This window comes from Taurulus bubalis (assembly GCF_910589615.1).
Source record: "Taurulus bubalis genome assembly, chromosome: 6".
In the NCBI taxonomy this organism is placed as follows: Eukaryota; Metazoa; Chordata; class Actinopteri; order Perciformes; family Cottidae; genus Taurulus; species Taurulus bubalis.
This window is the reverse complement of record NC_136594.1, coordinates 5,412,669-5,431,346: the sequence shown is the minus strand read 5'-3', so window position 1 is coordinate 5,431,346 and position 18,678 is coordinate 5,412,669. Positions and strand designations below refer to the sequence as shown.

The following is an 18,678-nucleotide window of genomic DNA, read 5'->3' as shown; positions in this document are numbered from 1 at the left end:
GAACAATATGATATATATGATATATACAATTATATTTATGAACGTACACTTATATTTTATTAAATATTTATTAAATAACTTTTTTAAGGATTTTTAATTGGATGCAAATGTTTTATATATATAATTTTTATCTCACGCACCTCCATTTGAGAACCACTGGCTTAGGGAGTGGATGAGCAAGACTCTTGTGTTTGGAAAGATGCAATGACTTTGCACAAATGGAGCGCACCTTTCTCAGGTGTGTCCCACGCTGTTGATCTTGGCACCCTCAGGTGCAGCTCCATGCAGACAGGAGAGAACCAACCAGCTTTTTTGTAATTGGACTGCATTGTTATCTTTATTTTGGTTCCAAAGGAAGTAAAGGTGTTTTCAATAAGATCATGAACATCCACTGAAGGTTTCATGGAAATGTGTCCAGTAGTTGTTGGATGGACAGATGATTGTTTCCATTTCTATCGAAGGGGCGAGTTTACAGCAATAAATACATGACGATGACGATGATGATGATGATGATGATGATTACAGTGTCACTGAAATACCACACAGCTTTTACCTGGCAGGATTCCTGACGCTGTCGGATGCTTTTACACACAGTGAACTATCGTCAAGTAAATGCAACATTTCAGTGAGGCGTGAACTTCTTTTCTTCTCCTCTCTGCAGCAGGAACACTCTGACATTAACTTTTTTCATGTTAGTTATCTGAGTTTGTTGCGCAACAAATACACTCTACTAACAATGTAACTAACCCATGTATTTATAACCTTGACCCACTTTTGATAACGTCTCTACAGCTTCTTCTGTTCTAGTTGGCTGCTTGCAGCCTTGTCCCCTCCCAAAGTCACTTCTTTCACTGATTAATCATTTAGTCTTTAGAATCATGTGAACTGTAACTGGTCTGAGGTGTTGGCTTCACTCGCTGATTCATTTACCGTACTCTAAATATATATTTTCTTTTTTTGGCCCATTAATTCTTTCTCTAGTCCTCTCAGCTCATTGAGTGACAGCTGATCTATCAGTTCCTGCCTGCTGTCCGGTCTGAAGGCCGTTTGATGCGTTTGAGTCCGTGGTAAACGTCACTCTGACTTCTGACAGGCCGACACAGGAACTGAACATGTCCTCCGCGTTGCTGTGAATGAAGACATGGAAGCAAAAGGTTGAATGGAAGATTTAATGGCCGTTAAGGCAGAGGATTGGGAAACTAAAACCGGTTGAGCTGGTGAAGACGTGATGCTGACGACATCCTGTTTGTGAATCTTTTTTTCTTCCACTGGTAGAACGTGCAGCAGCAGCAACTATCAATTAAATCCTCGAAAGAACATTTAAGATTAAGCTGCCAAAAGATTATTAATTAGTCCCGTTGATTTTTAATTAATGAAGCATGCTCAATTATCTGACTGGAAAAGAGTCACAAAGGACCAGTTTATGGTCTATGAAAAATAAATAATAATAATTCAGTTGGGGTGTTTGAGTGTGCGTTACTTACTGTGTATCGCAAGCTGAAAATGTAATTAAGCATCAATGTTTAGCAAATACAAAATGGATTAATTCATTAAAAAAAAGAATAATGATTCCCTCTTGTTGGACCAAGATACACAAATATTTGATAAAACATAGCAGCCTACAAATTATCATTATTAGTATTGATTATTATCAGTGATGAGGAGTTTATAACACTTCACTGTTCCACATCTTCATAGCTGTCACAGTTTCCAAACATGAGACATCTGACTGTGTTCACTGTGTGACTGAATTTCAAAATAAAAGGCAGACATGTGACTCAAATTCATTTGGTCAAAGTCTCAAGTCAGTGTCTTTTTTTTGGGACAAGTTAAGACTTTCTAGATTTTATGAACATAAAATACATGGTATTGATGCTATTGGCAATTTTATCTGCTCTGTGCCAAATAAGTACGACATTGAATTGAATTTGTATAATAATGATCATGACGGTGATCTGATCTGTGGACCGACAGGGTCATCCAACCACGATAATGCCATCGCACACACACCGGGGTAACGTTACACAAACACTTAATGCAATATTGAAAATATTTCATATTTGAAAATGAACACAGAAAAGTTATTTGAAGCACTGTGTCTTGAGTCTTTCACTTCCAAAGGCTCGTTGAGTCTCATGAGAACAAGACACAACGACTCCACGTCTCTGATAAAATACCACTGAATAACTGGAATCATCCAGTGGTAACTGTGTTGCAACACCGAAGTAGCATAATACAACTTTAGAAACGTATATACACACACACACATATATATATATATATATATATATATATATATATATATATATATATATATATATATATATATATATATATACAGCCAAAGGAACCTTTATAAAGAGAAAGAATATGCCGGGGAACCCTCATTTATGTCTCATATTGGAATAATTTGACATAGCCGTCTTTTCACATATATAGTCGTAGCTATATGTAAAAGAACAACATAAGAGAAATGCATTAGAAGAAGATATTAGACATGTATTAAACATATCTGAAGAAGATAATATTTCTTTTTTAGTCCCGCAGTGGGGAAACTGCAGGATTACAGCAGCAGACAGGTAAAGTGCACATAAGAAACACATAGTAAAATAAATAAAATGCAAGAGTTATAGTTATGAGTTATAGAGTTATGTGTACCACAGTGTAGAATTCTCTGTTCCAATAATAATATGTAAGAATATTCTGTTTATTAAAATAAAAGTACTCATTTTGCAGAATGCCCTAGAATAATATGATTGTAATTATTGATGTATTAATGTGTTAATGACTAGGGCGGTGACAATTTCCTTAAAAAAAACGTTATTTAGCTTAAAAGAACCATTTCCTGTTTTGGGTCCTTTTTATTTTTCAAGCTTTTCCGAAAAGAAAAACGGAAGTAGATGCACATTTCGTCTGAGAGTCGTAACTTGACTTTGCATGGAAACAAAAGTACAATAATTGACGGTGAGTACGGAAGGAAAAGATATTCCTCTGCAAAATACGGGTTACTTCAAGGTTAAGCACGCAGCTGGAACGGAAACAAGGTACTGTGTGTTTTATTGTGCTTCAGTGACATTGTATCTTCTTTAAAAGGCTGATCAGGGTGTTATTGTTGTTACAGCTGCTGACTTTAAGGAAATGGGCAAGTGGGTAAATTCCTACGCTTCAATGTTTTGCTAGATCTCAGTCTTTACATGTATTTTTTGGAAGTATATATGAGGGGAAACAGTTATATGAATGCCCAAATGTATAGTTGAATGTCCTTTAATGAATTAATACTTATCATTTCCCCAAGGGGATTAATAAAGGATACTTTCTATTAGTTGATTTTTGTATTAAGAATCTGAATCTGTGAAGCAACTAAACATAAATATGGTTGGACCAGCAGAGTAGAAGTATAAAGTAGAGTAAAATGGCTGAGAAAAAAAAACCTCAAGTAAAGTACCTCAAAATGTTTACTTAAGTAGAAGTAAATATAACGTCCCACCACTATCCATGATCTAAATGTACTTTTCACAAGGGGCTGCAGTGCCCCCTGCTGGCCGGGAGCAGCAGCGCATGCCCCCGCGCCTTTAGTCCCGTATTACGGTGTCTGAGCTGCGCGTCTCTCCGGTCTCTTACCGTACTAGTGAGGACATGGCAGCGGCCAGCAAACAGCTGCAGCCCCTCAACTCCCCGTGAGTCTGCTCTTCTCTCTCTGTGTGTCTGTCTGTTTGTTTTCATATATTTATATATATCTATATCTCCCTGAAATACTCGACTGTTCCTCGTGATTGTCGCGTACCGTCGGCGCGTTGTCCAGTGTAACGGGAGGGTTTGATTCCTGTCGCTGTACCGGAAGCCACATGCATTTTTTTTTATATACACACACTGCCACGTTAAGACATTCGACACCTTTTTTTTTTCAGGTGTTAAATGTGATCGTCGGTAGCGAGATTCGGGCTGCGATGGACGGATGTCGACTGTTGTCTCTGTGTTTAGTTTTTATTCAGAGAGCCTCTTCAATGTCTCGCCGGTGTTTAAACCGACAGTCTCACCGTTACTGGATGCAAGCACGAGATCAGGTAGTCTAGTTAAGGCCGTCCATAGTGTTTAAATATTCACACGTATTTCAAGATGGGGTAGAGTGTATTATTTATGCTGAATGAGAAGCGATCCATCCTACTTTATGCACGTTTTTTAATTTTTTTTATTCAATCTTCAATATGGGGGTTGAAAGAGTTGCTGGAGCAATTCCTCTTTCCTGCCCTCAGACTGTGAAGTGAAGAGATGTTTGTTTCTTGTCTTTGCAGAGAGGACTACTGCTGAGACAACGTGCAAACAAAGTCATGTACAGAATGAAATAGGTTGTGGAATAAACAGTGAGGGGTATTAATAATAATAATGCTACATTATATTTGTACATTGCTTTTATAAGGTACTCAAAGGCATTTTACATGGTAAAGACGAACCATAAAAGCAGGAACAAGATAAACAAGGCAGAGAGATTACTTTATAACCGTCATAAACAAAAACATACATAGCTAGGTTAAAGGTATATGTCGATAAACTGGGTACCAATACTAGTGCACTCAGTTTACTGTTAGACGACAAGCACCTGGCCAATTTCCTGTATGTGCATCGTATTTGGCAATAAACAGTTTCTGATTAGATAAGAGGAACAAAACTTGACCCAAATTTAAAAACTTGTTTTTTTATGTTAGACTTCATTGAATTAAACGGACATAATATATATGTGCAGAAGTCTTTTGAAAGGCAGCTTCATGCTTTGTCATTGGATATGATAAAGATATATGTGGGGGTGTCAAACTCGTTTTAGTTTGTGGGCCAGACCAGTAAAACCATTACATAATGATTAACTTTTAAATACGTTCACAAAAACAGACGTTGAGCACGACTACAAAGAGACTACCGTTTCCTCAAACCTGCCAAACAATTCATTTATCTTCTCTGTTCTCAGTCTTTCTTGCAAGTTCTTGTATTTTTCACCATGACGATTCTGATCGTGGCGCCGAATGTTATATTCCTTAAGCACACTGGCTTTCCATTCACCTCCTGTGAAGAATTCTGAACTAGTCCATTTCCTGAAAAACCCAACGCCCGCTACTCTTGTTAGGACGGTGCAACCCCCAATGGAAAATTTGAATAGCAGTGTGTTTTACTGAAAGCATTTGAATCAATGGCTTCTCTGAATTTTTCCCATTGTGAGCCAGATCGGACCCTTTGGCCGTCTGGTTCTGTTTGACACCCCTGATCTATGTATACAGTGTGGCCCTGAGGTTTTAAACAGATCTGCAATAGTTGATAACAGTAACTGTGAAAAAAATAAACGTCTTCTCGTCTTTTTCTACAGACTCCAGAGCGGAGACAGACGATCCCGACCGAGTTGAAACTCTCCCCTCTCTGTTTACAAGAAGAAGTGCCAACACCTGACTTGTTTACAGTGCTATCAGTTCCCCGTCGTCGGGTTTCACTGCTGTGGGTTTTTCTAAAGCAAACTGCATGCTGGGACGGAGTAAATGCCGAGCTGAACCCTCCTGAGCAGACAGCCTCTGTTCATTTATGTCCCCGTGTGGTTCCAGCCGGCTGTTTCGATGGAAAACCTTCTTCAGTCAGTACTTGCGATGGTCCAACACCGTCACTCAAGCTCTCGTCCTGGCCGTCGTCACCTTTTGCGTCGTTCTCCCTCTGTGTTGCCATCGGCTGCTTTACTCGTACTTCTTCATCAAGTCCATGTACCTGGACTCCATGAGCGAGGAGGTCTTGCGGGAGAGCCTGGATCGAGGCCAGGATGCGCTCCACTTTTGGCAGAGCACCTCCACCGCGTCGGCGGTGCCTTCCAGATTCGGCGACGTCGCCCAGCATCCCGAGCTGCTGGTTATCGTGGTGACGGCCAGGCGCAATGAAGGGCGGGACTTCCACTACCTGCTCCAGGTGATGCGTCAGCTGAGCGGCGCCCTGGGAGGCTGTGGGGAGCGGCGGTGCGCGGAGGTGTTGGTCTGCGACGTGGAAAGCGGTTGGCAGGAAAACCAGGATGCCAAGCTGCTGGAGGCCCACTTCAGGGTGATCCGGCCCTCTACTCGGGAGCAGCAGAAGAACCGGGAGAGCGTCAACACCTTCGAGCGGGAGAAGAGGGATTACGTCTTTTGCATCCGCAAGGGATGGGACCTGGTGAAGCCCAAAAACATGGTGGTCCTGGAGGACGATGCTCTGCCGAAGGAGGACTTTTTCGCAGTCGTGAAGGACCTTCTGTCGCGTCGGTTCTCCCTCCAGACTCTCTACATAAAGCTGTATCACCCTGAAAGACTGCAGCGCTACTGGAACCCAGAGCCTTACCGCATCCTGGAGTGGGTGGGACTCGGGCTGGTCGGAGCGACGGCCCTCCTCCTCACCTTTCCGTACTGGAACCCCTGCTCTTTCTCCTTTACACTGTCGGCCAACCACATCCTCTTCTTCACCGTCTACTTCATGGCGGCCTCGGAGCTGCTGGGGCGGCACTACCTCCTGGAGGGGCGGAGACTTTCCCCGCAGCTTTACGCCGTCTCGCCGGCCACGGAGTGCTGCACCCCTGCCATGCTCTTCCCCGGCAACTCCTCGCTCAGGGTGGCCGAGTATCTGGACGGCTCCTTCTGCGTCAAGGGGAACGCCAAAGACATGGTCCTGTATCAGATGGCGAGGACGATACCCGGGGAGAGGTCTCACAGCGTGGAACCCAACCTCATCACCCACATCGGGGCCTATTCCTCAGTCAGAGCAAACCCATCCAGGCCCAAACTCCTCTAACAGTTTGGTAACTCGGCTCAACAAGGGTGGATTTAATCAGGTTCCCTCTCACTTGGTTCTACTTTTCTTTTCTATCACGTCACATGCTGGAGTCTTCAGTCATTTGAAGACATTATTGTATTGGTTTGGTTTTAAGACCAAGATCAAATTTAGGGATGCACCAATCTGACTTTTTCAGTACTGATGCGGTTAGCGATACCTGGGTTTTGGGTATCGGCCGATAACGAGAACCGATCTGATACAGTGCTTAATTAATAAGTTGTATGCCTCACTGTGTGGACGTGACTGTGATCATTATTTTATGTTTACGGCAACATCAGGCTTGACTTAAACATTGCGTTCCTGATTTTGTAAAACTAAATGTTACAAATATATAAATAGGGATAAATTTACTGAATTCATATTTATTATTAAAATAATAAATCGTGTACAAGCAACTATTTGAGTCCGAATCGACCCGTTATCTGTACCTGTGCATCCCTATTGACGATGAAAACGAGGCTACATTTTTGACAAACACTTCTATTTAATTCAGCTGTCTAAAAGGACGGCTAACGACCTGCATTTTACTATTTATGTGCGTGTAACGTATTTGTAGTAGGAAGTTGATTTAACTCAAAAACGTATCCGGTGAGTTACAGATGTCTTTTTCCCAATGTAACTCTATGGGAAAAGTGTTTTTGGCCCCATGGCATCACATGGCGGACCCAGGAGTTGTAATTCCACCATTTGGCCACTATATGAAACGCTCCTCCTGGGGGCTTGGCTCTCGCTAGCTGGCTAATATAGCTGATGTTAGCTCCATGAATTGGTTGGAAAGCTGTCTTTTTACTCTTTTCTAATTAAGGACTCATTTTAAAAGGTCTTTAAAAAGCACATTAGATTCATGTGTTGTTGTTTTTTATTTCATAAAAAGCGTTGAGGTATAGAAGGAGTGCTGGATGCTGTGGAGTAAAATCCCCAAATCTAAGAAAAATCAGGATTGCACTGCTAAATGTTAGCATAGCGTTTGCTTAACAGAAGATTTACTAAAATGCCAGACTGACCAATATGTATCACTGAATGTGCCTTTCATGTTTTGGGCTTTGACCAGTAGTAGTAGAGGTTTCACTCCATAACAGAATATTACCCATGATTCAGCTCTGGAGGAAATTACTCTACTAAAGTTGGTCAGGTGCAATATTTATATGCATTTATTTTGTACATACTCGAATAGAATCATGAAATTAATTGAACCTTGTAAGAATTACAGGAAGTAGCTGCCAAAGTAAAACCAAATAGGCCAATGAGAGTTCTCCAGTCTGCAATTAATTAAATTAAATTACACCAGGAGCTCACACCGGTCTAAACCGCCTGAGAGTTTAACTCTCAAAATGAAATGTTAACCATGTTATATGATATGAAGTGAACATATCAAATAAATATATCGAAAATGAAGAGTTATATTATTTAATAGAATAAATATAAAGTAAATTAATCTGAGGGTTTGAAGAAAAATATTTGTTGACTTAAAAATAAAAAAATATTTACAAAAAAGCCATGACCTGGTATTTACATTTCATATTTTGATGAAAATATTCAGATAAATGATCAGAGTAGCTGCACTTAAACCTATTATTTAACTTGACAAGTTTTGACAGTATGTGGTTTCTTTTCCTTATTTATATTTCAAGTTGACTACATATATTTCTAAAATGAAAACAATTTAATTTATTTGTTTGATTTAAGCTTGGTTGTGGTTTTCTGTCCTTCATTCACTAAACATTTAATTTGAGTTTTAAATGTTTTTCTCTTTGATGTGTTTTTCATCACATTATTTTGTGTGCATATTAATAAGTGTGAGAGTTAATTTTATTTGACATTTTGTAGACGTCAAAATTAGCCGAGCAAAGATTTATTTAGAAAACGCTGTATGAATATAACATTTCAAAATGACATAAGATGAAAAATGTGAGCTTCTGTTCTCGAAAGGATGATGCAAATGAAATAATTTTTTTCTGTTACGAGATCACATTTTGATTTTGATTTGAATCTTGACACGCGGTTCTGTTTACACTGAGACTCTTTCACTGTTTACTCCATAAAAGAAATAAAAAAAATCACTGTTTGAAGTCATTTGGTTGTCGGGAAGTTTGTATTCAAACAGCGACGTCTGTCAACCAACCGGGAAGTGTGAGTGAAATTCATTTTTGGGGGTTTGACAGGTGACACTTTATTTCTTTAACCACATAAACAGCTCATACATCAAAAATAAATGTCTTAACATTTTTAATATGTGGTCTCTGTCCAGCTGGCGCCGTTAAAATCTCCTTAAAATAATGACTCTTCAGGCCCACACACTGACTTGACACTACACTGAGGACATTCAAAAACTGATCTGGGATCAGATCCTGCAGTGCGAGCATGCAAAGAATCCCCTCTCACTTCTCCCTTCCTCCGCCTGCCAAACCTTTTGAGAACTAAGAAGCTCTCTGGCTTCATATCGACGCTTCATCCCTCCAGTAGTCTTTGTGTTTCACATCACATACTTTTTATTTTTTACCTTTGATACTCTCTAGCTACCTTTACAAAGAAAGTTCTGTTGCATGCAGTCTGCATTCAATTGGAAGACACTACTTCGTCATCACAATGCACTTGGACTTTGACTCTCTTGCTCCACTATAATATAATTATGGGTGTGAACAGTCAGAAAAACATGGCACTCCATAGATAAAAAAAAAAAAAAAAACTATTTAAAATTAGCATCCATTAAAAAATCCTTTCAAAATAGTTATTTAATAAATATTCAATAAAACGCAAGTGTAAGTTCATAAACTGAATTTTAGATTAAGTAGGTTATTTAATTTAATTATCCTAAAAAAAAAGAGTCTCCCCGAAATCAGGATGGTTTGACCCAACCTGGCACACGCTACCTCATGTCATTACCCGTCTATCTATCGCTGCCGCCTTTAAACTCAAACAATGGAGTCGTGGTTGAATCGTAGCAGCAATGCTGCTGAAAACACGGAGGGAAAAGTGCCAAAGAAGGCCAAACCGGTGCCGGCAAAATCCCGTCAGTTTTCTGACGACTATGTTTTAATGGGATTTACGTCCACGAGTTGCAACCCACCCAAGCCCTTGTGTTTCTTCTGTGAGGAGAGGTTAGCTAACAGCAGCATGAAGCCAGCGCATCTTGAGCAGCATCTCAAGACAAAACATGCAAATTACGCTGGTAAGCCACCTGAGTTTTTTAAGAGGAAACTTTCTGAATTCCGGTCATTTCAAGACACAATGCGTAAATCCTCCACGACATCAGCCAAAGCCCTGGAGGCCTCTTATGCGGTATCTTTGCTCATAGCTAAAGCCAAGAAACCATTCACTATAGCCAAAGACCTGCTGCTTCCGGCCGCTGTTGTGCTGGCTGAGGCCATGCTGGACAAAAACGCAGCGGAGAAGTTAAAGAATGTGTCAAATTACTCTGTCTGCCGCAAAATAGACAAAATAGGAACAGACATTGTCGAGCAAGTTGTGGGAAAAATTAGCAACTCTTTTCACTCCAGCTGGATGAATCCACAGATGTCAGTGGAAATGCACAACTTGTTGCTTTTGTGAGATACATCGATACTGACGACATTTATGAGCACATTCTATTCTGCAAAACGTTGGAGGGAAAAACAACAGTAGAGGACATTTTGTATGTTGTCAACACCATCTTCTGTGAAAACGGCATGAGCTGGAAATCCTGCAACGGCTTCTGCACGGACGCAGCGGCCTCAACGACGGGCAGCGCGAGAGGACTCGTAGTGCGCATTAAAAAAGAAAACCCCGACGTGATGTGGACTCACTGTGTCATGCACAGGGAAGCGTTGGCGTGCAAGAAAATGAGCCCTGTGTTGCATGACGTTTTGAACGACAGCGTCAAAGTGATCAACTTCATCACGTCTGTTTCGCCGCCTCTGTGAACACATGGGTGCTGAACACACACAACTGCTGCTGCACACAGAAGTGCGCTGGCTCTCTCGAAGGAGAACACTTAACCGGCTGTTGGAATCACGCTCTTTCTGGTCGAGCACAGGTTTCCCCATGCCACCTTGTTCCATGACACATACTGGCTTGCAAAGCTGTGCTATCTGGCAGATATATTCAGCAAACTGAACGAACTGAATGTGTCTCTGCAGGGCAAAGAGACCAGCATTTTAAACCTGTATGACAAGGTGGGTGGCTTCCTGAAGAAAGCAGAGCTGTGGAGAAGGTCCTCTGGAGAGGGAGATTGCACCTGCTTTCCTCAGGTGGAGGATTTTCTCTCCAGTGAGGATGTGGACAGAGCTCCAGTCAAGTCTGTGTTAAACAGCCTGCCGGTAAACCGTTTATTTTATAAAGGAATGGGGAGAGAGAGATACTCTTAAACGGCCCGAGAGGTGACAAAAATAAAAGAGTACTTAGAACGAAAACTGAGAACTTAGGAGAACAGAGGCTTTACTGAAAGTGCGGAGAAAAGAATTCACTCAACTCCACCTAAGTATTGCTACGACCTTCACCTAACTCGTCCAAAACGCCAGCCCTGACCTCTCACTCTGCTGGCCTATATCTAACCTCTTAACCCTCCTTTGCAAGGCGCTGCCAACAAATCAGCTTTCTCCCTGCGCAAACTTCTTCTTCCTCTTTTCTCAACTTCTCCTTTCTGACACTCCAGGCTTTTACAAACCTCTTACTTCACCACAGTTCTCAGTTTAATGCATTTATTCACCACCACATGATTCCAAATATAAAAGAACCCCAGACTTCCTGATTGTCTGGTCGACCTTAATACGGCCATGAAATTCACAATTCTTCCTGAGTCATCACACATTTTGCCAAGCAATGATTATAGGATAAGAGCATCATCTAAACATTTTATACTCTCATGCAAGGTGGATCAAAGATATTTAATCAACACTTTTATCCCAAAACATGAGCATTAATATGTCATATTAAAATCAACATGAAACAATCAAATTTATTCCAAAACCTGAGTATTAATAGGTCGTATTAAAATGAACATGAAACAATCAATTTTAGTCCAAAACCTGAGTATTAATAGGTTGTAGAAATTAAATAAGGAAATTAAATAAACCAGAAATTTAATAAATGCAAGTGAAAGATAATACATTCACGTAAACATTTAAAAGATATTGCATCAAATAATTGATTCTTTCCACAATAATACATAGAGAACGATAATTGCCCAGAACAAAAAAAGACAACAAAAATTTTAACATAACATAAATCAAGACAATACATTCACTTTAGAGTCATATTTTCTCTTTACACGTTTGCCTTATGACAATGGTGCCTCATTATATAGAGATTGTTCTGCAATTTATAATGTAAAATATGGGTATGTATCTTATATACAAATGCCTTAAAATGTGAATTCAAGAAATTATGTCAAATGTTAGGGATGGCTCAGGTTTGCCCTTGGATCGTGGCTGTCTGGAGCCAGTCCTGCCTCCTGCCATGGCCCTGCTGATGCCCGTCCTCTCGATCTCTTTCTGCTGACATGGATCGTGGCTATCTGGATCGTGGACCATGCCTACTACTCATTATATGAATAATTTCTGTCATATTCATTGAATGTGTCTTAACTCCATTATGTTATTCATTCTGATCACATGACATCTATTGCTTCTGTCCATCCAGGAAGAGGGATCCTCTGTTGCTCTCCCTCAGGTTTCTTCTCTTTTTGCCCTGTGAAAGGGTTTTTACAATCTTTATTTGGGGGAGTTTTTTCTGATCCGATGTGAGGTCCCGGGACAGGGATGTTATGTGTACAGATTGTGAAGCCCTCCAAGGCAAACTTGTATTTGTGATGTTGGGCTATATACAATAAACTGAATTGAATTGAAAAGGTTTTACCTTTGTACATAAAAAGTACATAAAAAAAGCATATTTTCCAATATTTTAGGTGCCATAAACATACCTTTCTCAATAATTCCAGGCAATAACTGATGTGTGTGTGTGTGTGTGTGTGTGTGTGTGTGTGTGTGTTCAGGACGTCTCTGACTCCACTTATACTGACAATCAAACACGTTTACTGTACCAATTAGGAGATTTTCCAATGTAAAAGTGTCACAACTCGGCTCCAACGCTGCAACAAACGAGCGGGCTGCTAATAAAAAGCAATTTATTTTTAACAACAACACAAGTCAAACTAACTAAAGTAGAGGTATCAGTTATCAGTAGTGAAGTGCATGTATGGTTGTGTGGCAGTGTGCACAAATATACAAAGCAAAAGACTAATGGTGCCAATAGGCTCGTTCAATAGAGCTGCGCCTCGCCTGGAATCCAGACGAGAGCAGGCAGGAGCAGCAGGAGGCGTTCTCAATAAACTGTGGTCAAGTCGGACAGTTTTAGGCTGCCTTCAAAGTATACACAGGAAGTCACAGAAAAAAAGACTTCCTGTTAGGTCCGATCTTTTGGATACTTGTAGTTTACAGATCACGTTTGGATTTATTCATGTGTGTTTATAATATATATATATATATTTATGTAGAAATGTGTGTATAGCTGCATCCTTTGTTCTTTTTATGTCTACCTGTGAAATAGATTAATACTAATTTTGATATGTATTGTATAAATAAGATTTTGTATTAACAACCACACAAAATATGTTCTTATATTAAACATGAGACTAATAGTCAACAATTGAGTGTTAACATAAGGATTTTCTACAACACGTGGTGTTTGCTGTCGGATCTAAGAGCCAATCAGCTCTCTGATGTGGCGACAGCCAGGCGTTTCCCATCATGCAAGAGCTACTACGGTGCCTGGCTCTAAAATCGACGGCCGCCTTGATCTCGAGAGAGTATCGTTGACCACGTGTGCATGACGTCAGAGCAAGTCTGGACTAAGTCGGACACAAATCTAACCGGCATGCATTGCGCGCTGATGGCCGGCGATCGATTCTGCGCAGAACTGGCTCATCTCAAACAAGCCTATTGTCAGATCCTCCGGCAAGAGCAGGATGCCAAATGCAGACAGTCTTTTATGGTCCGGCCACTCCGACTCAGGTGTGGCTCATCCAGGCTGACGCACTCCAAACGGCACCTGTAATATAATCAAAACAGTGACACCTAGGGTATGGGAGGAGGAGGAGGGTCGTCACAAAAGTCCGACATTCGTGACTACAAACTGGTAATTTCTAACATACTTTTCTCAATAATTCCAAGCAATGACATATAAATATGTTTTCAGGAAATCTCTGACTCATCCATACTGATAATCAAATATTTGTACTGTACAAATGAAAAAAAAATATTTTATTACAGTGACGGTATTGAATATTATTTTCATAAAATATTAAAAATAATTCACCATCATTTTTCAAAATCACATTTCTTTAAAATAACAACTGTAGTACAACAAGGGGATTGATGTATGCAATTATTTTGGTAATGCTACACTTTATAACAGTGAAGATATTGACTAATCCTCCCAATAACAAATATTCTGCAGTATATAAGTAGATTTCTCAATAATTACTGCTTTAGTACAACCCAAAGGCAACCCGTGGTGGTTAAACAGAGTATGATTGCGCTACACTGAATTGGAATTAATTATTTGTCCTAATAAAAATTCACAATAATGAATCAAAAGCACATTTCATCAAAAAATAGCTACTGTAGTACAACAAGGAGGAACACATTAATGTATGAAATGTCACTTTATTACAGTGAAGCTATTATTATTTCTTCCAATAGAAAATCCCTCTGTGCAACAGGGATTACAGAGGGTCATGGTGCGCGAGTGTTTGGGTTCTGGGATGGGGATGTCGATCTCCATGATGGCTAGATGGTTGGAGATGGTGAGGTCAGAGCCAGGCCCAGGATGTACACTATTTTTTTTTTAAAACAATTTATGATATTATAAAGTCATGAATTTATGAGAAAGAAATCTGGAAAAAAATAATAATTCTGGAGTAACGCCAGCTGTCTGAATCTTGTTGCTCCTAAAGAAGTGATATTGAAGATACATTTAGAGACATCTTTCTGTGTTCTCTGTTTACAGAAATAACTACTCATATTGAAAAAGTTGCAAGAAAGTAGAGACGGGCCCACAAAGCAGTGCCAAACACACAAAAAACAGAAATTAAACAAATGCAACATAAAATAAATAAAGTTGAAATAAACATGCGCAAAGTGTAAAACAATACCTTAACATTTAAAAGATATTGCATGACATAATTATTTCTTTGGGAGGTTCTTTGCACACAAAAAACAAAAACAAAAAAGACAACACAGATTCTAGCATAAAATAAATCAAGAATAATTAAACATGTAAGACAATACATTCACTTACATTTAAAATCTATTGCATACAATAATTGTGTGGGTTTTCTGAGGAAGAAATCTTTGAGACGCATTGTTCCATTATCTTTATCTTTATCTTTATCTTTCCATTACCCTCCCTTTAAAACCAACGAATCTGAACGTTAGTTTCACTTCTACGTCAGATAAATCTTGACTGTATTTCCTCCTTTATTTCTTACAAAACGTTCCTCGACTTGAAGCAGCAGCCAGACTGCAGAGAGACTTTGACGTTGTCGACATGTTCTAAAATTCTCAAACCTTCAGGTACGAGTGTTGTTTCTTCTTTTAATGCTTCAGCTCATTATGTCGATATCTTTGAGGATACATTTGAAATGTGACGTGAAGCTTCCGTGTCTTTTATTCAGTTTCACGTGACAGTGAGTTGGTCTGTGTCTCTACATGGAGGCCATCAAGACTCCTGCTCCTGTATAAAACAACACATACTGTACTTTAATCTGGAAATGCTCCCATGACGGTTACAGTTATCTCGGTGGCTTTGTTTATGCTAATGTTGCACGGTATACTGATAGTACAAAGGCACCGCGGTACCCGTACGTTAAAAACGATAAGATTTGGCACATTTTAAATATTGATACTTCCTCAAATTAGCGCACTTCCTTAAAGCTGCTCTGCTCGTCTCTCTCATGCTCTCTGCATGCATTGAGCGCATGCAGACGGGGCTCAGGGAGGAGGGGCTGCAGGGGGCGGGGCTGCAGGGGGCGGGGCTGCAGGGGGCGGGGCTTCAGCTCACAAGCAGCGCTCACAGAGAGATCGGGGAGACATGCCGAGTGCAGGAGCTTTTTGTCGACTGTCTAACACAGAGACCCGTCTGCAAAACGTGTTTTAAAGCCACACAGACTAAGGGCGTAGGTCCGTGTACGTTTTGGTCGTTTGTTTTTTCGTTTCCGTTTTTCGTTTTTGCCGTCTGAATCCAAAAACGAAAATACGAGAAAACCAAACTCGGAATACGAGCCGATTCTTTTCATGTCAAAATAAAAGCCTGTACAAAATATTCTTATTTACTGTCTTCTATGATGCAAACACGTAGAAGGGTAATGTTAGAAGAACATTAATGTTAGAAGAACATTAACTAATCAATATAAATAGATAAACCTGGATATGTTAGCAACAGGAGTGACTACAGGCAGTTTAATGTGCTTGTATATATTATGTACACAGCACGAATCAACTTTTCAATAAATCGTTGCATTGTTTAATGCAACACAGTTCGTAATATAGTTTAATCAAAATAATGTGTGTGTGTGTGTGTGTGTGTGTGCGTGTGTGTGTGTGTGTGTGTGTGTGTGTGTGTGTGTGTGTGTGTGTAGAGTTGTTGCTGTTAGCATCATATCTATATTTCCACCTCATTGTGCCGTTTCTTGACTGAACACAGAACAGAGCCTCTGAGGAGACCAGAGTGCAGGTTCACCTTTCTACCAGTATACACGTATACATTAAGTTACATTTACTTGTCCATCCATCCATCCATTATCAGCCGCTTATCCGGGGTCGGGTCGCGGTGGCAGCAGGTTCAGCAGGCCGACCCAGGCTTCCCTCTCACCCGCAACACTTTCCAGCTCATTCTGGGGGATCCCGAGGCGTTCCAAGGCCAGCCGGGAGATATAATCCCTCCAGCGTGTCCTCGGTCTTCCCCGGGGTCTCCTACCAGTTGGACGTGCCTGGAAAACCTCTTTACTTGTGTCTTTGTTAATTAACTAGGTTATTGATACAGATGTATTTAAGGACGTTTATTTCCTCTGATATTTAATGTTACTTTGCAGCATTGTTGTATACATCATGTATTTACTTGTTATATTTGTGTCATTTTAGAACCAAACATTCCTACATGGAACAGCGTGTTGCTCACGAGGCAATACATGATGACAATTAAAAAATGAAGAGACAGTTAGTTTATTCTTATTAACCACCCATATAATTGACCTACCTCGTTGATTGATTTTTCACACTTAAATCCTGCATTGATTGGTACAGAAGGGGTCAAAGGGCCAAGATGAGAAGATGTTTTTACATTATCAGTTCAAGAAAACTTTCCTTAGCTAGTCAAACAAACGCACATTTGAGCTTTTATGTAACACACAGTTACAAGTTAAAATAACTTTACCATGTGTGTACAACTTGCCATTTCAAGTTAAGAGGACTTACATTACAAATTTGTTTCAACTTGCATATAAATGTTATTTTGACTGATAATTGAAAGTGTGCTTGCTTTATAAAAAAGAAATGACCAATAATTCTTACTTCTGTTCAAAAGATATAACATTTATTTGAAGAAAATATACACAGACTGAAGCATTTGCTACAAGTACATCTCAACACACCCATATAGAAAAATATATAAAGAAAAAACATGACTTTTTCACTGACGCACAAGAGACTCAAATTATTTAAACTGAAATGTGTGCGCGGTTTTCCTGTACATTGTTCCCACATACAAGTGGAGGCAATCGACAGACACTGACAGGAGGTGTGGTTGTACTCTGACAAATTAGAGATAAATACAAAGGTTCATAAATTTTTAATATGAACAAGAACATTGTAAACGCTCCAAAAAATGGAGACACATGACTGAATTAGATACTTAAAAAAAGGTGAATAATATAATTAGAGACAGATGAGGTAGTGTGGCTGTGCAGAGGCAAAATGTGAGATACTGAGAACTTCATAAAACCATATAATAAAGCTTTCATTTTTATAACCTTTCTTAAACATAATTCCAACAGCCTCACAAAAGGTTTTATGTGTTAAAACAACCAATCTACAGTTTAGAAGAGTTTTAGTCTACGGTTTTCCCTTTTACATTTCTCAACCAAGCTTGACTTTGAGATGTGTTTGAGATTTATTGGCTATATTTATTATTATATTATTATAATCTTGGGCGACTGTGGATCAGCGGTAACAGGGACGTCCTTCAATCAGAGGATCGGCGGTTCGATCACCAGCTGAGTAGTCGGAAGACTAGAAGAGAGAAACACAAGTACAGTACAGTACATTTACCATTTTTCTGAGCCCATGGATTCTTGCTGAGCACCGGTCCGGTTTAACGTTCATGAAGGAACTCAAAGGTGTCGTTTATATTACGGGTTACTCCAGGTCAAGGCAGTAGATTGTGCCATCAACATAAAGCCTGTGGGCACGTCTCTGAGCTCATGTTGGATGATCGTCTCTGAACTCATGTTGGAAGATCTTCTCTGCTGCCTCGGCCACATCGAAGACTTCCAAAGGAAGTGAATCATGCAGAACGCCTTCGTGTCCCATCAACAGTCCAACCTGCATTCATCCAGGGTTTCTCCATGAACCTGAAGACATAGAAAGATATTCACATCTTAACTGACATCTCCAAAATAGTACTAATTTAATCCTTAAAACAAAAAAAGGTTTAGGAGACTCTGTTGGAACCAAAATGGAGTTTATTGTTTGAGGGAATCACTGGGTGGTAGTGGGGGCATGTAGTTCTTTTATTTGGACACAGGGTGGCACATTCAATAAAAATAGCATATAGGTGAGTGCCAGGTGATGGGAACAGGTGTGTGTGGATGGGAAGCGAAAT

General features: G+C 39.9%; 2 protein-coding genes across 2 annotated transcripts in view; both read left to right on the top strand.

The window, feature by feature from the left end:
• Positions 1-3,636: 3,636 nt before the first annotated feature.
• On the top strand, positions 3,637-6,783 carry pgap4 (post-GPI attachment to proteins GalNAc transferase 4; the record flags this gene model as incomplete). Its single annotated transcript, XM_079219945.1, has 2 exons — positions 3,637-3,677; positions 5,583-6,783. The coding sequence occupies 2 exons, from the start codon at positions 3,637-3,639 to the stop codon at positions 6,781-6,783; spliced, it is 1,242 nt and encodes a 413-aa protein (XP_079076071.1).
• A 3,270-nt stretch (positions 6,784-10,053) lies between these two features.
• Positions 10,054-18,678, top strand: part of LOC306738115 (uncharacterized protein) — a gene marked incomplete at both ends in the record, with an annotated part of 28,008 nt that continues 19,383 nt past the window's right edge. Inside the window, 2 exons of the mRNA XM_079219944.1 lie at positions 10,054-10,227; positions 10,941-11,120. Of these exons, the coding sequence (XP_079076070.1) occupies positions 10,054-10,227; positions 10,941-11,120 (354 nt within the window). The remainder of the gene's footprint in view (positions 10,228-10,940; positions 11,121-18,678) is intronic.